This window comes from Lineus longissimus, chromosome 4 (assembly GCF_910592395.1).
Source record: "Lineus longissimus chromosome 4, tnLinLong1.2, whole genome shotgun sequence".
Taxonomy (NCBI): domain Eukaryota; kingdom Metazoa; phylum Nemertea; class Pilidiophora; order Heteronemertea; family Lineidae; genus Lineus; species Lineus longissimus.
In genome coordinates, this window is record NC_088311.1 from 17,956,566 (window position 1) to 17,978,201 (window position 21,636).

At 40.7% G+C, this 21,636-nt stretch overlaps 2 protein-coding genes across 2 annotated transcripts; both read left to right on the top strand.

Annotated features, from left to right (window-relative positions):
* The first annotated feature begins 162 nt into the window (after nucleotides 1-162).
* On the top strand, nucleotides 163-10,974 carry LOC135486801 (acid-sensing ion channel 3-like). The gene is made up of 11 exons (XM_064769901.1): nucleotides 163-324; nucleotides 1,059-1,156; nucleotides 1,622-1,705; nucleotides 2,462-2,568; nucleotides 3,598-3,761; nucleotides 6,285-6,405; nucleotides 6,589-6,691; nucleotides 7,254-7,311; nucleotides 8,238-8,311; nucleotides 9,001-9,079; nucleotides 10,708-10,974. The coding sequence occupies exons 1-11, from the start codon at nucleotides 163-165 to the stop codon at nucleotides 10,972-10,974; spliced, it is 1,317 nt and encodes a 438-aa protein (XP_064625971.1).
* A 1,987-nt stretch (nucleotides 10,975-12,961) lies between these two features.
* Nucleotides 12,962-17,370, top strand: LOC135486308 (uncharacterized). Its single transcript, XM_064769004.1, has 2 exons — nucleotides 12,962-13,205; nucleotides 13,796-17,370. The coding sequence occupies exons 1-2, from the start codon at nucleotides 13,166-13,168 to the stop codon at nucleotides 16,612-16,614; spliced, it is 2,859 nt and encodes a 952-aa protein (XP_064625074.1). The 5' UTR covers nucleotides 12,962-13,165; the 3' UTR covers nucleotides 16,615-17,370.
* The last annotated feature ends 4,266 nt before the right edge of the window (nucleotides 17,371-21,636 follow it).

The window sequence follows — 21,636 nt, forward strand, 5'->3', positions numbered from 1 at the left end:
GAATTCGCCCAAGACACAACTTGTCATGGCTTAGGTAGTATCGTCAAAACGAAACAAAAATCTATCAAAATTGTCTGGTCTTTAATAGTGATTGCCGCAATGAGCATGATTTTATACCAAGTTGTGGAAGTATTCCGAGAATATTTTCAGTATAACGCAAAGATGCATAGCTTTATTTCTTCGCCTGGATCCATCGAGTTTCCCAGTGTGACGATCTGCAACCTGAACCCGGTCCGGAAAAGCGCCCTGGAAAATGCTAACGGAGCAGAGTTACAAGAATTGAAATTAAGATATCAAGAGATGAATGTCTTTGCCGACAAACTGGTAAGTAAAATCGCAAGGTTTTTTTGGTCGTTTGGCTTCTAGCATTTCTGTTGATTGTTGACTGTCCTATACACAGGTAACCACAAAAATGTTGGGAAAGAGCATTTCCCTCCGTGATTTTTCTGGAATGTCCGTGAAAAGTAAATACCCGTGATTTATCTGCTCCATTGCACAGGGCCATGTTGAAGGCCAGTGCATGGTGAGTCATGCTAGCATGACCTCACTTGGAGATAATCCAGCATGGCGAAAGAAGAGGTGTATTGGCATCAAAACTAGGCCTTCGCCATAGAATGGACAAAAACTAAAACAAATATAGCACAATTATTCATGAAACTATTTATTTTCACGGACAGTTGTCAGGACTTATTCAAATTAGGGAACAGTTCAGTCGACAGTAAATACTTGTGAGAACTGTTTTGGCAGGAATTGCATAAAAAGTAACAAAAATTGCTTTCTACTCATATCAGTTTCCTTTTGATCCATAATTATGGTTTATACAATAAATCCTGCAAAATCTTCAAAATGTCTCTGAGAAGAAACTTGATAAAATTTTCAAGCTAAAAAATGTAAGATTTGAAAATTTTCATATTCAAGAATTCAAAAACTTCGTATCTAAGTTCTGAATAGGTCATTGAGATTGAACATAGGTTGTGTTCTTCAAACATGCCCCCCCCCCCCCCCATGTAAGCTTAAACGTACCTTATTTTAGCGACGTTGTTTTTGTTTTGATACAGGCCAAGGCTTTGAGCAGTCCAAACGAAAATAGCGACAACGTTATTCTAAATGAAAGTCTGGTTGAATACCGAGCGAAAGTTTCATCAATACTTCAACGGTGAGATATCTTGATTTTGTCCGCTTTTACACGAATTCTAAGTTATTCAACGGCCAGATGAGGGCAAAGCCGTGGCATTTTGTTTTGATCGTTTCATGGGTGTTGCTAGCGGGTGGCAGGAGAGTGCAAATGGGGGGCGCTCGTTGCCACCAAAAAATGTTTTTTTGACAATGATTTTGGCCGAAAAAAATTCAGAAGTGCCATTTGGCCCAACCCCGACCAAAAAGCTAGGTGCGCTTCTTTGAAGTATAATTCATGATAAGTCTGTACAAAACAAAACATCCTCAATATTTGGCCATTTCACCATGCAGCTGGTCGAGGATAGACTTTTCCATTACAGTCACTCTCGGGAATTCTTGCGAGAACTGTCGTTTCTCGCCTTGGACAGACAGGGGATAGAGATTTACAAAGCTCAAGATATATGTAGCTATGAAAGGGGTTATCTTGTTACGAATTTAATTCTAGGACTGGCTACCTCAATGCACTTGGTCACAAGAAGGACATATTCATTCAGGAATGCAGATTTCGTGGCAAGCGTTGTGATCCATCGTAAGTGAACAATTTTATGTTGAACACATTTATTATAATATCTGTTTTCTTGAAGGAAATTACCATCCTGCTGTAACATTTGAAATGCAGAGAATAGAAGGAGATTCCTCCACCTCTGGTTTTTTATTGAGTTTTTAGATAATACCGTACCTCAGATTCATGTAAGGTTTCGATACTTCATATTATACAAGCGGACTTTAATATTAACATTTCATCCTCACATCTTTAAAGCCAATACATTACGTCGTTTGTTCACAGGGCTAGTTGCAGTCGTTTCCATGAAAATGACAGAAAACACTACTTGCTGTTCCAGCAAAGCACATGTATATTCGCCTTAATAACACTTGTTTCGGGAATTTGTTTAATGGGGTGGTGGTAAAACAAGAACAATTTAAACAAAACACAGGGAGCGTGTGAGGAATTTTGGTCTGCAGGCGACATCCTGTTTCCATGATTGTTGCCATGAAAACTGGGCCCAGCGTGTTGATCGACATATACCTACTAGAGACCATTCGTTAATATTTTGTCCGCCTCTTTTTTGGCTCTGGAGGGCAAACTACCGGTTGGCTTTTTCGTTGGCATTTACTGTTTTTTTATGATTGGATACTAGCCACGCGACCAAAACATTTACAAATGGTGGTTCCTGTGTGTGACTGTGGGTTGTTTTCTGCCTTTTTATGTTTATGTTTCCTGTTTTACAACTACAATGCATAATGTTATGGAAGGAGACATGATTGCATGTATGCAACCTTTTAGCAATTTCAGTCTGCAAGTATCACCCAAATACGGAAACTGCTTCACATTCAACTCGAATGAACTGCTAAAAGAGCCATTAAAGACATGGCGTGCTGGTCCCAACGGCGGTAAGTTATGTTCACACCGGGATCATCCTGATCGCCGGGTTCTATACGTTCCCAAGCTCTCACATGTTTTCCGGTGTTCCCCGGTTTCCATGCTCCCCATATACGAACAAATAATAAAGTTACATTTATGGGTTTTTTAATGAGATATATGCTATGCAAAATTACAGGGATGACTTGGGGCTTGGTTACAGAAAGATGTTAATCAACATCAAGTTTCAGTAAGCTCAAAATGTCAGGGTTGAGGTCGGTCAGGGTCTGAGGCAGGAAATGGGATATCGTTAGAGATTTAAGTGACCTGCTCTGTCAAAATGAAGCTGTTAGGTAAAATTCTTGAAAATGAGTTATTGGTACTGGCTTATTCTTCACAAAGTTATCTTTAAAATGATGTCTGATACGCACATGAGGATCTCTTGATTATGGGCTGAGATAAGGACTTCAGAATATATCACTCTCTGAACTAAAAAGTTGAAAAAACCTTGTCCGAAAATGGGTATATTTACGGATAAGCCTTGGAAGGAGCAACTTATTTGCTATACATGTATTTCATGGCTAAAATGACCAAGGAAGTCTAAAAATCATTTTTCAAAAAAATTCTCCCAAAAGAACGTTTTTCTGCCTTTTCCCCTTTTCCTCCATTTTCCCTTCATGTATATGCGATTTCCACCGCCTTCTGCCAGAGCAGGTCATGGGTACAGTCAGGTTCAGGGTTCCTTCACATAATTATTTTACCCCAAGTAGTCAAAGCATAAAAGTGGTTAAAATAGGTTTGACTTGACTTCTGGAAATGCCCCCCCCCCCCCCGACTCTCAACAAACCGTCTTTGTCCAAGAAAGGTGTCAAGTCTTTCATTGAAAGGAGTTGGGGGCTTGAATTCTAGCCTTAATTTAGCCTTAATATTCAATCATGGTCATACTATGTCTGTGATGCTATGTCTACTTCATCGGTAAAAACACCAAGGTCCCGTAAATCACTATTTATTATGATTTTCGATACCTTTGAGCCTGAATTTGCCGAATGTGTATTTTTCAGGACTCCATCTTGTTTTGAACATAGAACCCGACGAATACCTCCCATTCGTTGCGGGAGGCTATGGTGCCAGAGTTGCCATACACGAGTTTGGAACATTCGCGTTCGTGCAGCAAGACGGTGTCTCCGTGTCGTCGGGATTGCGGACACTTCTAGAGCTAACCATGGTAAGTTGAGCATATCATGGGTCTCACCGACCCCCTGGCCGAACTGCGCTGTTTGAGGTGCCCCCGCCTGCGGCCTGTCACTGAGGGATGGTTTCGAATTCACCGCAGTTGGACTCACTATGGTGACCACGTCGAATAAACAGAGGAATCATGCACAGGACTGGGCGAAAACCACGTCATTTAAGACGTTATCATTACGTTTTTGTCGTGGAAATCCAATAAATGATAGGTCGGGTCTATTTGGCAAGCCGCTCGCCGAACAGGCATCTTTTTTTGTCCTGTTTGGAGAACCGCTTGCCAAACAGCACTAAAAAGCCACCCTGTTCGGCAAGCCGGGGTTGCCAAACAGGGCAAAATACTACCCTCTTTGGCGAGCCGGAGAGGTTACAACATGTTGGCCAATCAGAGAGCAGTGACGTCATATTCGAATTTATATGCGCATATTTAACAATGGCCGACTTCCCGCTCTCGATTCAATTTCTGTTACTAAACTCGGGTTTTGGTCAATAACCCATGAAGAAGCATGTACATGTACATGACTGTATGGATTTACAAAAAAAGTCATAAACGTGATTTAACTGATAAGCATGTTAAATGGATTAGTGTGCATTTCTAAAGGCGTTTCACTGTAACTCCAGTGTTGCTGACCGTGTTGCCACGAATGATAATGAGCTCCTGGATGGTTGAATATGCATGAGTTCGGCTCTCCATCTAGGGCAGAAAAAAGGCGCTGATTGGTGAGCCGGGCTTGCCAAATAGTCACTTCCTAAATGATAATACAATATGACAACATTATTACTGTATTACAATGCATGTAGGTATGCACTTCATGTATACAGTGTGTTTATACCAAATTAAACATTCCTGTCTGAATAAATCGTCTGCAGCCGGATGATGTAGGAAATTCCCTAGTCTCCTGATCGCCTCACAATGGTAGCCATTTCTAGTTTGGGAGCCAGACTCAGCACCACACGAGTGCGGTTTGATGAGCTAGAAATATCTTCGGCTGTTATAAAACGCGGATTTCCGCGGAAATCCGCGTTTTATAACAGCTAATCTAACTTGGCTACAGGGTGGCTACCTGAACCGCAGGTGAGAATTTTTTCATATTAGTAGTGTGCATTGTTGTGCGCATCTTTCAAATTTATGTCAACATTACCAAAACGTCGCAGTCGCCACTGGGATTGAGGAATTGATACCGAACTGGTGGTTTTGAGGCCAGGTGTTTTAGAATGAACTACCATTAAAGGCGTGTTTTGTTCGGTAGTTGGTAAAACCTGGACGCAGATTTTGGGCGCTGGACGCTGGGTTTTGCAACATTGGATAGCACTGCCTGATTTCATCAACCTCGCCTCCAATTATAGATGACTAGTTTGGTTTCCTCAGGTCTCACTAGGCAATGCGGAGGATGTGTCCGGTTGAGCCATAGGCGGCCCGGTGTAGAAGTAGAGAATGTCCCCCTGGAAAAATTCGTAAACATGCTGCGCGCGCACCCGAGGTCCTCTTCAACATGGTTTTCATTGAAAAAAGCTGCGACAAACTGGTCATCGGTTTATATTTCTCTCCGCAACATAATGAAGCTTTCGATGATGTTCAATTTGTACAGCTGCTCGTTTGCCAAATTCGCATTCCGGTTTTATTGATTGACGTTGATGTATTAATTAAAAGCGGCAAAAACGACTTGCGGGTCGGCCGCAGCAGCCTGAGGAAACCAAACTTATCAATATGTTCTACATTTGGGGAGAGATTTAAAATCAGATGTAGGCTCAAACATATTGTATACAATCATGTCTTTTCTCGGTGTCGTGTTTTAACTATGCCTCATATAGAAAATGGATTGCTTCAGGTGAATATAACGCGTGATGTTTATCATCAGGATTGTAGACTGCAGGGAGGAGAGTTCGAGACATCAAATAACAAGACATATTCAGTTAGGGTAAGATAAGATTGACCAAAGAACGATAAAATGGGGGAAACCTTGTCCATAACTGTACCAACTTACTTTACCTAACCAATTCAACTTTTTCCAAAGCCATGAAACCGTTGTGGTAGTGGCTTGAACTCTAATATTAGCTTTAGGGTCGGGAGGTCCCTGGTTCAAACCCTACAGGCGGCGGTTTTATACATGGCAGGTAGGTATTTTGGTCGTATTTGCCTTAAAACCCAGGTACCGATCTGAAATGCTTAGAGTAATTTTGAAGTTTGATGATCCACACTTGATATCAAAGGGTACATGTATAAAACCAAACGTTTATATCGTACTCAGCTACAACAAGGAGCATTTTATCCTGATATATCTTTATAAAAGTAGGGGGAACAGGCGTAGGCGTTCGGGAATGACTTGTACGATTTAAGTTTGGAGAGATTACGTTTGTGTGATTCAAAACTCCGCCGACCTGGACCACTCATTACTGGCCTCATTGTAGAAAAACGTTTCAAAGTAGTTCCTCCAGACTGGTGATTGCCTTCTCTAAACATCTCTTGATGAATAGACTACAGCTCTTTTTCAATTTTCTTCACTAGGCTTGTGAGATCGCGGAGCTGGATTTTCTGACTGTTGGTGAATGCAAGTGTCAGCAAGCCGAGTTTGAAGTACCCCTGACAACTCATGCAAACATACCTTTCTGCAACGAAACCAAGGAAGGTCGGTATATTCACGCACTCAGCCAAAAGTGATCGATTAAATTAAACAGTCATTCGACGACTTTGAATTTTTCCATCTAGTACAAAGACGGGTGCTAGTATAGAATGTGGATAGTGGAGTGAGCTGAAACTTTTTGGTCCCACCTAACCAGGAATGAGTGCTAAACCACCTCTACTTTTCCAGGGGCGGCATGTTTGAAAAGCATTCTACAAGGGATTTTCGAAGGAACGGGCAGTTGGCGGACGTGGAATGCTGCAACTGACAAGAACTGCAAGATGTCTTGCCGGTAAGTCCTGTTTGCTTATTTCTGTTTTTCTATTAATAAAAGTTATCCAGTTTTTGAAAAACAGCAAAGGTTTTTCAGTCATCACCGTACCAGTCAGTACCTATCCCGTTGAGGTTTTTCGGAAAAATGAAAAGCCTCTAGCTTTGAGATTCTGAAACACCTTTAGGAGATTTTTGTTTGACTGAAAATCCTACACGGGAAGCTTCAAAGAAAATCAACCAGTAGTTGACGCTCCATAGACCGAAACGATGCGGACAAAACATCTGCGAATGTTCTCTTGTAGACAATACAAATGCCGATTAACATGCTCCGCCTAGCTTTCGTGGCAACAGCCATAGCATCCGGATGGTGTCTGCAGACCAGAATTCGCCACAACCCACATGAGTGGTCAACCTGTGTTTCTGTGGGTTGTTTCTACGTTTTCTGCGTTTCTTCTTTTACAACTACCCACCACAGACTGGTGATAATCATATCCTTGAGATAAAATCGGTCTTTGACTAGAGGGCTGTACGATATAGCGGTTAAGATTCACAGTGCAATGAACTGTTCTTAATATTTTCAGTGAAAAGCTGTTTAAAGTGAAATCCTCGTCAGACAAGTGGCCTCAAGAATCGACAGAGGTAAGAGAATTAAGAAAAACAGTTAAATTCATTTATTAAAAATGAAGGTCTAAGAGTGTGTGTAAGTGCAGCTCCTACGCACACATACAGCTCCGAATGCTTGTACACAATCATGGAAAAGAATGCAGAACTGACCGATAGCCATTGCAGAATTACGCAGCTGATCCTGTTCTACTTGGTCGTTACAACGCTGTGCATCAAACAAGCAAAAGTGTGCACCGTAACTCATCAGGGGCAAGTGTACGTTGTTCATGATGTACAAAGAGGATACTACAATGTAGGTGGTTTCAGGGAGGGATACGGGAAGAAATCTGCAAACGACGAGAATCTCCTCCCCTCAATAGACATGATGGATTGCGTTTTAACTTATAAAGTGCGCACGTGGGACCGTAAGAACAATGCCATCAGTCTTCTCACGGGAAGTTGCGAGATCGGACGTGAACAACGTCAGTCCTGATAAAGCCTTCGCCGACAAAGGCGAAACAGTACACAATATCCAGTTAATTCAAATTCTGTGATAGGATTGAACTTCATAGTGTCATTGGGTTGTCGGAGAAGCTTTCCGAAGTTTATATGATTGATGTAAGGTGTATATTCCGGTGTTGTCATATGGCCATCGACGTGGTTCTTAAAACGGTCGCTCTGTGGTATAGTTTTCTCATAGTTCATATATTAGCCGGTTTTACTAGAATCCATGAAGGAGTGGCCTGGGGGAGTGGGGCAGCTCTTCCTCCGACTAAAGGTCAAGACCATATGGTTGTCTTCGCAAACTCACAACTCCAATGTGGTTAACAAAATTTCTACAGCGAATTGTAGGCAACATTCCTTGCAACACCTTTGTTGTTCGGGGCGATACACCACGCGCCAAGACATTTTCGGTTCTAAAGTGGCATTTTCACACTGTCGAAATTCTTTCCTTTCTTCAGAATTTTTTTACATTGGATGCCTGCCAGCGGGCAAGGAAGATGAACCCCTCTCACGTTTGTTCTAAACCCAGCAGGTAAGTGGCAGTCATCAGCTTTGTCATTTTGCATGCGTTTAATAAGCTTTGTTTGGAAGAACTGCGACACTCGCAACTTCGACTCGATTTCAAGAGAAACCTACGGATATACAAATACTATGAATACCAAGTTTAAACAAATTTGTATTCACAATAACAGCACTACGGCATGGTGTATTAGCGGATTTCTATTTAACTGGACCACAAGTAATGACGAACGGCGTACCCATTTGATGTATTTGAGGTTGTGAAAAACCTCAACGGGTTTTTCGTTTCCGGGAAAACCTAGAGTGTGCTTATTTGTGTTGGCTGAAGACACGGAAGCGCTTTTTCAAATGCTCAAAACCTCTATTTTTACGCCGGTCGTTAAAAATTTGAAATTTGTAATTGAATTTGTAAATTTCCAATTGCGTAAATACGCAGTAAGTAAAAATTTCAGCATTGCCATCCTGTGGACAGATGTATACAAATGATATAAATACCAAGGTTCAGCAAATTCGTATGCATGATAACATGAATAACAGCACTACGGTACTGTGCATATTAACTGCATTTCTATTTTGCTGGACCAGCAATGATTACGAATGGCGTACCCCTTTAAGAGTGTAAGTGTTCTATACATGCCAAAATACCTCGAGACGATTCGACAGGATTTCGGGTTTCAAGAGAATCATCCACTTTTTTTTCAGTGAGAGTAACTTCGTGGCACTGGTCTTATCTTATGATAACACCCGATATGAGAACGTTGTATTGGTACCTGATTTACCGGTGAGTTTACTTTGTCTGGCAATAGAGCCAAATAGCCTAGACCATCAGCTGATACATTGATATCCCTTTATAGTAGGCCTATAATATGCTATGCATACCAGAAATGAATATAAACTATAGTCCATTCATAAATATTATGTTCGCATCGTTTGGGGCTCAATCCTCGAAAATCCAGACTCCGTCAGTTACACAGGCTCGGTACGGTCGATAGTGCCGAGTGTTTGCCTGAGCTTCAGTATTATGGGGCTCTGGAGGACGAACAACTGGTTGGATTTCTTTGAAGTTTGTGTTTTATTGATCCATGCCTCAAAAACCAAACAAGAGTTCAGGCAGATTTTGGAATCTCAAGGCAGAATTGATAAACAGTCTTTAGCGAAGTCCAATGGTCATTTTGAGGGTCCCCTGGATAGGCCTTTTTTTTTTCTGGATATTTCTCATTCATTATTGGCACTTTGGTAGATGGACACAAACAAATAATAACCTGAACATTTCATCCAGATTGGTCAAGAAATAAGCCGTACAGAGCGGAAAAAGTTTACTCAAATGAACAGATCTTGCTCGGTTTTGAATTGAAGACCAATAAAAACCAAACTTCAAAGAAATCTGACCAGTAGTTAGCCCTCCAGAGCCCCAAACGATGCGGACGTAACATTTGAAAATGGATTATAATATTCAACTTCGAAAACATGGAAAAGGCAAAAAAACGTGTCTTTTATAAAGGGCAACCAAAATTGTCCTGAATTGCCGTGGAAGTTTTTTTCATCAATTCACTCTTAAGATGTAATCTCGACGAACAGAGTGATACCTCGTTTAGCTTTAAATTCCAAAAGACGAAGGCCATGGGGCCTTTTGTCAAATAGTTTGAATTCTTTTATTTGATGCTGTGCAAGAATGCGATCAAGCATTTCGCAGCGCTTGACTTAGAGGGGCTTTATAACTTCATTTAAATACATTTCGGTATTAGTTCAATAAACACGACGAAATCAGTTGAATCTTTGGAGGGGTTTTTTTTTGTGGCGGAAATCGAGCAAAAACACGCAAAGGAGTGATTTGATCGCCATGAAATAGGAGATTTTTTATTTGGAACTGGCTATTCGAGCCGCCACGGTACATGGGGCCATTGTTTCATGTCTTATTCGCACCGTCAGAAACACCGTTACGGTGAAAGGTACCGTACCGTGATGGTGCGAATAATACGGAGTGAATAAATAGATCGCACCGTGGTGACATGGGTGATGGTGGGTAAGGAAAGTTGGCCTAATTCATGATTGAGGTGGTGTTTGTTTGTGACGAGTGTTGGAAGTGCCTTTACTCCTGGCTCCGGGCGTGGGTAGGGTCCTTGACTTCTAGCCAGACCAGCCGGCCCTGTCACGGTACGAATAGCCACGGCCTTTTTATTTTGTAAAATTCCCATATTGTCAGAATTTGATAATTTTGGCTTGAGAAGGTGGTGTGGAAGGCCTGTTTCTTCAACATTCTTAGTTTTCGTTTGTTATTGATATCATCAATAAACAAGACACCAGAGACTCACCAAACAGAAGACGCCAGACCCTGAACTATGTCGAAAGAAGAAATGGTCACGATTCAGCTGTTGAATTTTTATCACACAACAACCGGTGTTTTTGCAGCTTTCTGAACTACAAGCGAATGTTGGTGGCACCCTGGGCCTATGGGCCGGTATATCCCTCCTGACGTTAACGGAATTTATCGTCCTGATCATGGAGCTACTTCGGATCCTCCTTAGGAACCGTGGCCGGGCCGATATCAGTAACCTTGGTGGTTCGAGCGGAGATGCGCAGGAAAGTAGAAATGATAGTCTAAGGGAAGAATGGTGCCACAGTGATGATAACGGGCCCAACATGCTGAAAGGGAGTACTAGTAAGCCAGCTGTTTAGATTAAGATACACGAAGTCTTCAATAGGGGTCTCTGCTATGTGACAATAACTGTTCAAGGCGCTGGTGGGAGGAATATTGTTGCACCTTTTCACTGCTTTGCCTTTGAGTTCAAAATTTAATGTTAATGGTACTAACTTCTAGTGCGGGAAAACTTGCACACAGAACGTTCTGTTCCAAAACTGCGATTTATAACAGAAAACTCGTTCTTTGAAGAACATTTTTTAGTACACGTATTTGTAACCTGCATTTATTATCATTATTTCATAATTTTTTCAAAGCTTCTTTAATAAGTTTTACATTTCCGTGGATGAGACATGTTTGATAGTCAGTCAATTCTGGCGTTATGTTAAAAAGATTGTTATTGTTTTATTGAATAGGTCGACAATACTGTTTATGACAATGTAATTTTTTTGTGATCATCATAGAATTAAAGTTGGAATTAAAATTATTATTAATCAGCCCATTCTTATTGTTAAGTGGTTTTTTTAATACTCTCGGGGTTCTATTTATACTGGTATACTGTCGAGTCAAGACAACGCTGGTCAGGTTTGCCAACAATATCATTAGCCAAAGGGGTCCAAAGGAATGCGACAGCCAAGAATTTGACCTGTTACTCACTGGCGAGGTAAGAATCCACAATTTGTGAGTTGTCGCCAAATCGGGCCATCGCCCGAAAATGTGACCGGGCATAGTTGAAATGCGGGCGATAATCCGATGTAGAGTGGCTTGGTCAAGGAAAGCATTAACGAATTAAGGTTTGGAGAATCTTGTTAAAGATAATTATCGATAATAAACAATGGCGCGTGTTTTATGTCGTTGTTGTTGTCGGTGAATCCAGTGTACCACGAGGATCACGATAGTGAAAACTTAGTCCACGCATTGCTGAAGTATTGACCATTATTGTCATGATTGTGAGTACATAGAAAAACATAAACAAAAAAGTTGTATTTTCATGGTATGATTGATGCAAATCGCACAAAACCATCCACTTCAAAAAAATTTCCATTGAAAATAACTACTTTTTCTTTGTCTGCGTTGAGCCAATAAACATTTTCAATTTTTTAAGTGATTTGCATTTATCACGCCAACACGAAACTTTTGTTATACTAGAAGTAATTTGTATATGCCTTGGACTTGGCATATATTAACACAACAGTTGAACTTAAAAGTTGTTTCATGCGGCCCTCGTGGAACAGTTCACCGACGATTACAATGATACACGTGGAATTATTTATCATGAGGATCTATTTTAGTGATACATGTCTTATGCCCCTGCTACTTCATCTTAATCAATGCTTTCCAATGATCAGCGGTTCTTTGATAGCATGATGGATAAATAGAGCTGTGTCAAAGCATAGACAGGCACTCAGAGCGTAATATCATAATATTTCATCACCCAAAAAAGGTAAGGAAGTGACTACTTGGCCAGCCCGGCTTACCAAACAGCGACTTTTTCTTGTCCTGAATGGAGAGCCGAACTCATTAATATTAAAGTAAAGTCTCCAGCTCGCCAAACAGGGTAGATTTTTTACCTGTTTGGCAAGTCCGGCTGGCCGAACAGGGTGGCTTTTTAGTGCTATTTGGGAAGCGGCTCTCCAAACAGGACAAAAAAAGATGCCTGTTCGGGGAGCGGCTTGCCAAATAGACCCGGCCAAAAGGTAATGGCGTTACCTGATCGATGAAATATCACTACGAATAATTGTACAAATCGAGAGACAAAAATTAAACTAATGTATTTCAGTTCGTACATTTGTTATTTTGTTGGAAATTCTCTTTGCGCGAAAGCTGACACTATAACTGTAAAAAAATATACGTGTGGAACCAGAACCTCTACCGACATTTGAAACCGCATCCTTTGTTCTCGGGAAACTAGTCGCCTGAGCGCGAAAAAAAGTACCAGTACGGTTATGTGACACGGCTAATTAGATTGAATTTCGTATATATTGGATTGATATACAAAATGGAATTAAACAGGCGAAACGAATAACCAATAGCATACGGTAGCATCATAAAACCATCGCTAAATGTTTACCAAGCCAAATATGTATCTCATTCGATGACCAAGTGTTGGTGCGACAGGTGTCGGAACAATTCGGTGAGTGGAACACGAGGGTCAACTCTGGCGATGAAGTGACATGATGCAGAAGATGATCTGAGTGTATACAGTTTCCTAAGGACAGCATATCTGGAATGGCCACGACAACGATGGGCTATCAAATCCTAGTATATGGTAAGTTTAAATTGCTCCCACTCCAAGCAGGCGTTCACGTGCGTCAGTGTAATAATGTAAAATCCTTTCAAAAAGGTCAATGATCTAAAATGGTCGAAAGTAAAACAGAAAGCAGAATGGCGCGTTAAGGTATTTCCATATCAAGGCAGTCATGTCACACAATATTACAAAAATACTGTCCTTGATTTCTATTTTTGGTGGCGAATTCTGAATAAACAACTCATTTAGATAATGTTGATTCGTGGGCGCTTTTAAAAACTGGACACAGAACCTACTTTTTTTTGACGGACTCTATTGTACGGTGGCTGGGAAAGGACATCGTATGTTTTTTTCAGGGCGAGACGACTTTCAAAAACAAAAACGAACACATTTGTTTTCAGTAAAATGTTTCTCTCCTTTTGACCGTCATTTTCATTAACTGAAGAAGTCCGGGTGACGACTTACGAAAACTATTACTTAATCACCTTCCATGTCAGGTATTAGCGTTACACTGTTAAACGATCTCCTTTCCATGCCCCGATATGCATCAAATGATAATGATGATAATCCGTATGATCCTTTTTTTAATTTCATATTATTTTTCATCAAAGCTTTGAACATCTTGGCTGTGACGTCACTTGATAGCAATCTCCCACAAACTTGGCAAGTGGTCAATATATCAGGGAAATGTGTAAGACCCAGCGTGATCATACTACCTTTGACAACTATTTCAGTAGACGAAGAACCAATTTTGACCTGTCCAATCAACATTTGCAATGCTTCCTGTCAGCCAGTCACAGCAAGCAGTTTTGTTGGATGTCACTGTGACAGTGATTGCGAAATATTTAAAGATTGCTGTCACGGGCATGAAACTTGCAATGCCACAAGATCGACGTCATTTGATACACAATACCTTCCATACATGGTCTGCATGAACATATTTCATAAGTACACAATATCCGTCGTCAGTAAATGTCCCCAAAGTGCCTCACACAGTGTAAAAATGTTTTGCGACCAGAATCCTTATTCGAATTTTCCTAACATTATACTAAGTGGTGATGATAGACAGTACTTTCAACTGCCCGTCACAAACAACGGCACATTATTCAGAAATATCTTCTGCGCAAGTTGCCATGGAGTAAGCCTAAATGACGTTGAATTCTTGAAAGCGTCTGTTTTCTGTGAGAATACCTTAGATGATACTGTCGACTTCAAAAAGGCGTCAGTTTACTTAGACTACACAATTGGTCACAAAAGCTTCCTTTCGAAATGTGAAGTTGGTGATATTTTGTTCAATGACAAACGTACGTTCGTAAGAAGTTGTGAGGGAGAGCAGCAGTTCTATAAGGGTTTCGTTGGATTGGGGGAGATTGTTTCATCATGTAATCAGGGGTTACGACACTTCATAATTGATTTTGATATTTTAGAAAAAAAGTGCGGTCGAATTAATGCTTTCATTGATAGATACAGCATCTATGGAAATACGAGATACAGAAATATATATTGCGCGAGGTGTAATGGTGTTAGCGACAACGACACAAGCTTAGCTTGCTCTATGCGTCATGAGCACAAAAGCAATCTTGACAATTGGGGTGGCTCAACAAATGATCTTCATGGATTTAGTACCTTGATGGACTTGACTCAAACTAAAACAAAAAAATGCATAAATCATCAACACGTTTTTGACCTTTTCTCTAAATCATGTCGGCCACCTGTAAAATGCGGCATCGGATTCGTTTTCTGGAACGGAACCTGCATTCGTGATCCACTGGATGAAGCGTATGAACTTCCTATGACCAAACAAGGGCGGTGTGTGTCGGTGCGCCTTGAGATAAAATCCCCCATATTAATAGTAAGTAACAAATCATATTCCCAAATGAAAGAAGCAATAAAGTATCAACTCTTGTCTTGGGTCACCAGTCTTTTCAACATTTCGGAAAGCTTCGTTTTAAATTTTGAGGTAAATGTCAATTTAGTCAATAATTTGTATACAAATATCCTTGATGGTAATATATATCAAGTCATGAGCCATGACATATATATTATCACATTTTGTGTCAAAATATCACCATCAGATGATATTTTACGTGTTATGCAAGACATACACTCGCACATGTGGTTTGTCAAAAATACATCGAACGTGCACGCGTACGGAAAGATAATGATATCGAACCAAAACGCATTACCGCCAACGTGTCGAACTGGTAAGCTCGTTCAAATTGTTTTCAATTCAACATATCAAGAATTCCTTAATGAAACTGGGAGGCTTAACGATTTGCCCAGTATGTTTCTTATTTTCGATAATAAGTTTTATAAGGCAAGTTTCAGGGTCGAAGGCAGCCAAAGTGTCAATATATACCTCTGTGACCTTTATGGCGATAGGTTCAGAAACTGTTCAAACGTATTTGAACATTCCTTAGATGATTTTCATGTCACAGAATCGGCGTTAAAACATAAGCTATTTGGGGAAGAGATTAAGAAATCCGAAGTCGCCATTATAGGGACCAGAGTATTAACTTGTTCTCGTGTACAAAACACGACAAGCACAGACTCTCAAAATATGGAATTTTACATCTCCGTCGGTGGGATATGTCTCTCAATTGTGTTTTTAGTTTACACTCTTCTGACCTATTGTTTATTACCACAACTGAGGACCCTTCCAGGTGTTCTTCTTATGCAATTAGCGGCAAACTTGTCCCTTGCCCAGTTGGTCTTCATGGTGGGTATAAACATGGACATCAGTTGGCTACCTTGCAAAATAATCGCGATAGCTGGCCATTACCTTTGGTTGGTAGCGTTTTGCTGGAAGTCAATCATAGCCTTTCACACGGCTAAGACGTTTGGGTACAACATGATGGCCAATGCGTCCAACAGCAACTCAAAGAGATCCCTAAAATATTATAGTTCATTTGCCTACGGTGCTCCATGTCTTGTCGTGATTCCATGCATCGTCATATTCTTCTGTGGGTGCACAGATATTGAGATCGGATACGGTCCTTACGCGGGAACCTCGGGAGCATGTTGGATAAGGGAGCAATACACACTTATTTATGCTTTCATGGTACCACTGGGGGCGCTTCTCGCTGCAAACTTGACACTTTTCACTTTTACAGTGATAACCATATGTAGACAAAAAGCAATGACCTCTATGACCAGAAAGAATGATGTCAAACGAATGGATGTCGTCTTGTACATAAAATTGTCGTTTTTGATGGGATTCGCTTGGATTTTTGGATTTATATCTGGATTTACGGGAGATTCTGTCACTGCCTATTTGTTCACGGTCCTCAACACGCTGCAGGGAGTTTTTATAGGGCTTTGTTTTGGACTGAACCGACGGGTGATCAGAATGTATAGAAAAAGATTGGGTTTTGAAGTATCGCAAGAGACGGGCGCTAGTGGCACACTTACCACAGGCGTTCATGGCTAACATGATACAGTTATCGTAGTTTCAAATAGTCACAACGCTTTTAAAACCCTTCATCTTCATGGCCAACAAAATTTGTGTGTCTTATTAGAATTTACCATGACTACATTGACATGATTGAAGAGAGTATAAGACCATGAGGTTCAGGATGAACTCATGTGTGTGTGGATGTATTGGACGTTTGAAGAGATAATTTATGTGCGGATCGATATGTGGCGACGCGTGGCATGGAGCAACCTCATGGTCAATTCTCCCTTTAAATGTAGACGGGTATATCTTAAATCTTGATGAGATGCACAACCGTGGTGTTCAAGGTATGCCTGCAGCTGAGGACCATCGTGGAGGTGCTCGATTTACCACGCTACCCTGACGATCATTGAAATGATGTTGCGTCTTCATAGTGGGGTGATGTGAAGTCCGAACTCGGCGTGATTATCCTCATTAATTGAATAAAAGAGAAACATTTGCTGCATCTTTGTGGTCTCTATACTTATTTAATTAGTGAAGACCGAAGGCGGAGTGAAAGTTTAATCTTGAACTTTCAGGTATTTGAACTGACCTATAACCAAGAAGCTACACAACGGTCTATAGGCGGGAGATGACATAAATCAGAAATATACGGCCGATAAAATTCCTGCTACCTAAACCTCCCGCAAAAATCTACCGTAGAATCTCGACGTAAAGTCCCATCCCGTCGGTATGTTTTTTCTTCACTTTCACGTCGAGCGTTAATTTTGCGGCAGGTTACTTCTTAAACCTGCAGCATATTAACAAGTAGCCATTTCTGGTTCATGTCCCCTCCCGCCTACCATAACCATCGCATGTAATGTCAGCGAAGGCGTGTTCTTGCCCTCCCTCAGCCCGATAGAAGACTTGAGCCAGACAGCGTGGAGAAATGTGATGGTACAAATGTAACTTGAAGATAAGATAAAGGTGATGATGATACTTTTAATAGGTTTGAGCAGGAGCCCATATACACAGCTGACTCCTCTGTCGGTGGCTAATCCTGGACTGTCTTAAAACATTCCAAAACCAACTCCTAGTAACGTCAAAACAAGTTTAGTGGTACTGGCCTGTAAGAGTTCAATTAGGCCTATAATTAATTACATGCACATGATTAAATCTTACAAATAATGTTTGGCTTACAGCTCTACGGTCACGGTAGACGGTAATAAAGGCACTGGAAAACTAGGCACTGGAAAAAAGGTACGGAAAAAGGGCACTAGTTAAAAAAGGCACTGGAAAAAAGGCACTAGGTAAAAAAGGCACTGGGTAAAAAAGGCACTAGGTAAAAAGGCACTGGAAAAAAGGCACCAGGAAATCTCTAGGTTAAAAATTCATTTGGGGTGCCCCCCCCCCGTACATTTCTATATGTGTAATGTGCAATGTGTAATGTGCTTCCAAGTCTTTCTCACCAATAAAACTGCAATGAGACTCATCAAGAATGTTTTGCTAGATGTCAATAGCCACTCTTGTGAAACTATTGTATCTTGTAGAACTAGGTTATTGGTGAGGGAACCCTGAATCTAACTTGATTAAACTACTGGACCAAATCGGATGATCTTTGTATTATTTTTTATAAGGATTCCCTGCCTATCCAAGCTAGTTTTACTGGTCGGAGGGTACTGAAAATAGGCTGTTCCGTTTTTTTGGACCACCAAGTATTCTGTTGATGTAGAAAAAAACTACACATAGAAATGCACATAGAAATTTTTATTTTTATTTTTTATCTATATATTAGAGATTTCTCAGTGATTTCCCATACATTTTTTTTGGTGCCATTTTTTCCATTGCCTTTTTTCCAGTGCCTTTTCTACCCAGTGCCTTTTTTCCTGGTGCCTTTTTTTCCTAGTGCCTTTTTTACCTAGTGCCTTTTTTCCAGTGCCTTTTTTACCTAGTGCCTTTTTCCGTACCTTTTTTCCAGTGCCTTTTTTTCCAGTGCCTTTTTTTCCAGTGCCTTTATTACCTACATTCACGGTCACATGTATAAACTATGCATATTGGCAAGGGCCTATAAATAATAGCAGGGAATACGTACATGCTATGTAACACCAGTGAACGCCAACGCCGACATCGTTACGATTATGTTTTTATTCTTATACCGATCTATTAATGCAGTGCACCCGGTTTCAGAAACACTACATGACATGTCCCAACTCGTACAGGTGCTAGTAGCAGGAAATTCAACATTTTTAGGAACTACGGTTGGGTTGCAATGGGGGTGAATCCACGGAAACTCTTTAAAGGCAGCTATGGTTTGCATGCAAGTCATAGGCCAGATCAATGACATTTTAGAAAGTATTTTACGTTATTACACTGACCCACGTGAACGCCAGCTTGGAGCAGGAGCAATTTCAACTTACCATATACACATGTACTAGGATTCGATAGCCCATCGATGTCGTGGCCAATCCAGATATACTGTCCTTAGGAAAATGTATACATTCAGATCAGCTTCTGCATCATGTCACTTCATCGCAAGAGTCGACCCTCGTGTTCCACTCACCGAATTGTTCCAACACCTCTCGCCCCAACACCTGGCCATCGAATGAGATACATTTTTGACTTGGCAAACACTAAGCGACGGTTTTATGTTGCTAGGATATTTGTTATTCGTTTCGCCTGTTTAATTCCATTTTGTATATCATTCCAATATATACGAAATTCAATATAATTCCCAGCGTCACATAACCGTACTGGTACTTGTTTCGCGCTCAGGCGACTTGTTACCCCGTGGACAAAGGACGTGGTTTCAGCTTTTGGTAGAGGCTCTCTTTCTACACCTATCTTTCTTTTTCATTTCCCCTTAGTGTCAGCTTTCTTCGAGCAAAGAGATTTTCCAACAAAACTACAAATGTATGAACTAAAATACAATAGGTTGATTTTTCTCCTCTCAAATTATTTCCGTATTCATTTGTACGGTAATTGGTAGTGATAATTAATCAGGTAACGCCACACCTTTTTTTCATTCATGAATGATAACGATATTATGCTCCGAGTGCCTGACTATGCTCTGAAAATCCATAGTGCTATATTATGATATAAATGTTACACGTACAAAGCTCTATTTAACATAACACTATTAAATGACCATTGGTATTAATACTCTGCTGACGGCTGCCCAGTCAACTCCTGTTCTACAGAAGTAGTTTCAATCAACGAATTGCACAAAAAAAGGAAAATCGGACTGACTTGATCGCCCGATTAAGTGACCCAAAATCAACCTGGCCTCATCATATTTTCTTGCAAAACACACGAGCTGCTTTCGGCGTCTGTCATGATGATAGGTAATTTATCAGTCGAAAAGGTTGAATACATGTTTTAAAATTAAAATGAGAGCAGTAGGCCATATTCAGCCAATCCAGCTACGGGGATGAAGGACCACACCTCATTAATGGAATAGACGAGCTAGACATCCAAGACACTCAACGATGTGCTAGTCTATCCATTGAAGACCTGATGCACCAAGCAGCGAGCAGATTGAGACAGCATTTTGTAAACTTGTATGTTACATATCATGTACGTATTCCCTGCTATTATTTGTAGGCCCTTGCCAATATGCATAGTTTATACATGTGACCGTAGAGCTGTAAGCCAAACATTATTTGTAAGATTTAATCATGTAATTATAGGCCTAATTGAACTCTAATAGGCCTATACCACTTAACTTGTCTTGACGTTGCTAGGAGTTGGTTTTGGAATGTTTTAAGACAGTCCAGGATTAGCCACCGACAGAGGAGTCAGCTGTATGGATGGGCTCCTGCTCAAACCTATTAAAAGTATCATCATCACCTTTATCTTATCTTCAAGTTACATTTGTACCATCACATTTCTCCACGCTGTCTGGCTCAAGTCTTCTATCGGCTTGAGTTAGGACAAGAACACGCCTTCCCTGACATTACACTGGATTGGAGTGTGTGTGTGTGTCGGCCGCTTGATCAGCTGTTGCACTGTTCAGTTTTGTGTTTTTCTGCTTCACTAAAATCAAAATATTTCGAAAATGAGCTGACTTAACTGAATTTTTTATCGCATTTTTCTCGCGCATAGGCTAAGGTGCTGCACGTGAAAACTGGTATTTTCGGATTTACCTATTAGAAAATTTTAAAAATCGCTTTTTAGTGATTTTTGGGTCTGGTTTGAAATATTTAGTTTGGGGTGGTCTCAAGTGCTCGGAGCCAATCCTGCGCTAATTACTGACTTGTACTCGTCAAATAAATGTGATGAGTTCGTGTAGACAGAGGAGACTACGGCCTTTCCGATGGTGTACAGCGCCAATTGTTCATTACTTCAAAAGCACCTTCAAAACGCATTTTGAAATGGGTGTCATTTGCAATTGAGAGAACATCCTGACGTCACGAACTTTCGGGAAAACTATTGAGCTTGACCATAGGCCTTATCACTGACCTCAAAGAAAGGATTTTAGTTATGAATAGTGCCGACCTTCTATTTATTGTGCCGTACTTCGAGTCGTTAAAGTTCATTCGCCTCTCAGGAATAAAACAGTTGGCAGAATGGCAATTTAACATTTAAGAGAGCGAAAAATCAAACCTAATGTATTTCAGTAAAAAAATATAAGTGTGGAACCAGAACCTCTACCGACATTTGAAACCGCGTCCTTTGTTCTCGGGAAACTAGTCGCCTGAGCGCGAAAAAAAGTACCAGTACGGTTATGTGACACTGCGAATTATATTAAATTTCGTATATATTGGATTCATATACAAAATGGAATTAAACAGGCGAAACGAATAACCAATAGCATACTGTAGCATCATAAAACCGTCGCTAAATGTTTACCAAGCCAAAAATGTATCTCATTCGATGGCCAGGTGTTGGGGGCGACAGGTGTCGGAACAATTCGGTGAGTAGAACACGAGGGTCGACTCTGGCGATGAAGTGACATGATGCAGAAGTTGGTCTGGATGTATACATTTACCTAGGGACAGCATATCTGGAATGGCGACGACAACGATGGGTTATAAAATCCTAATATATGGTAAGTTGAAATTGCTCAGGCTCCCGCTCCAA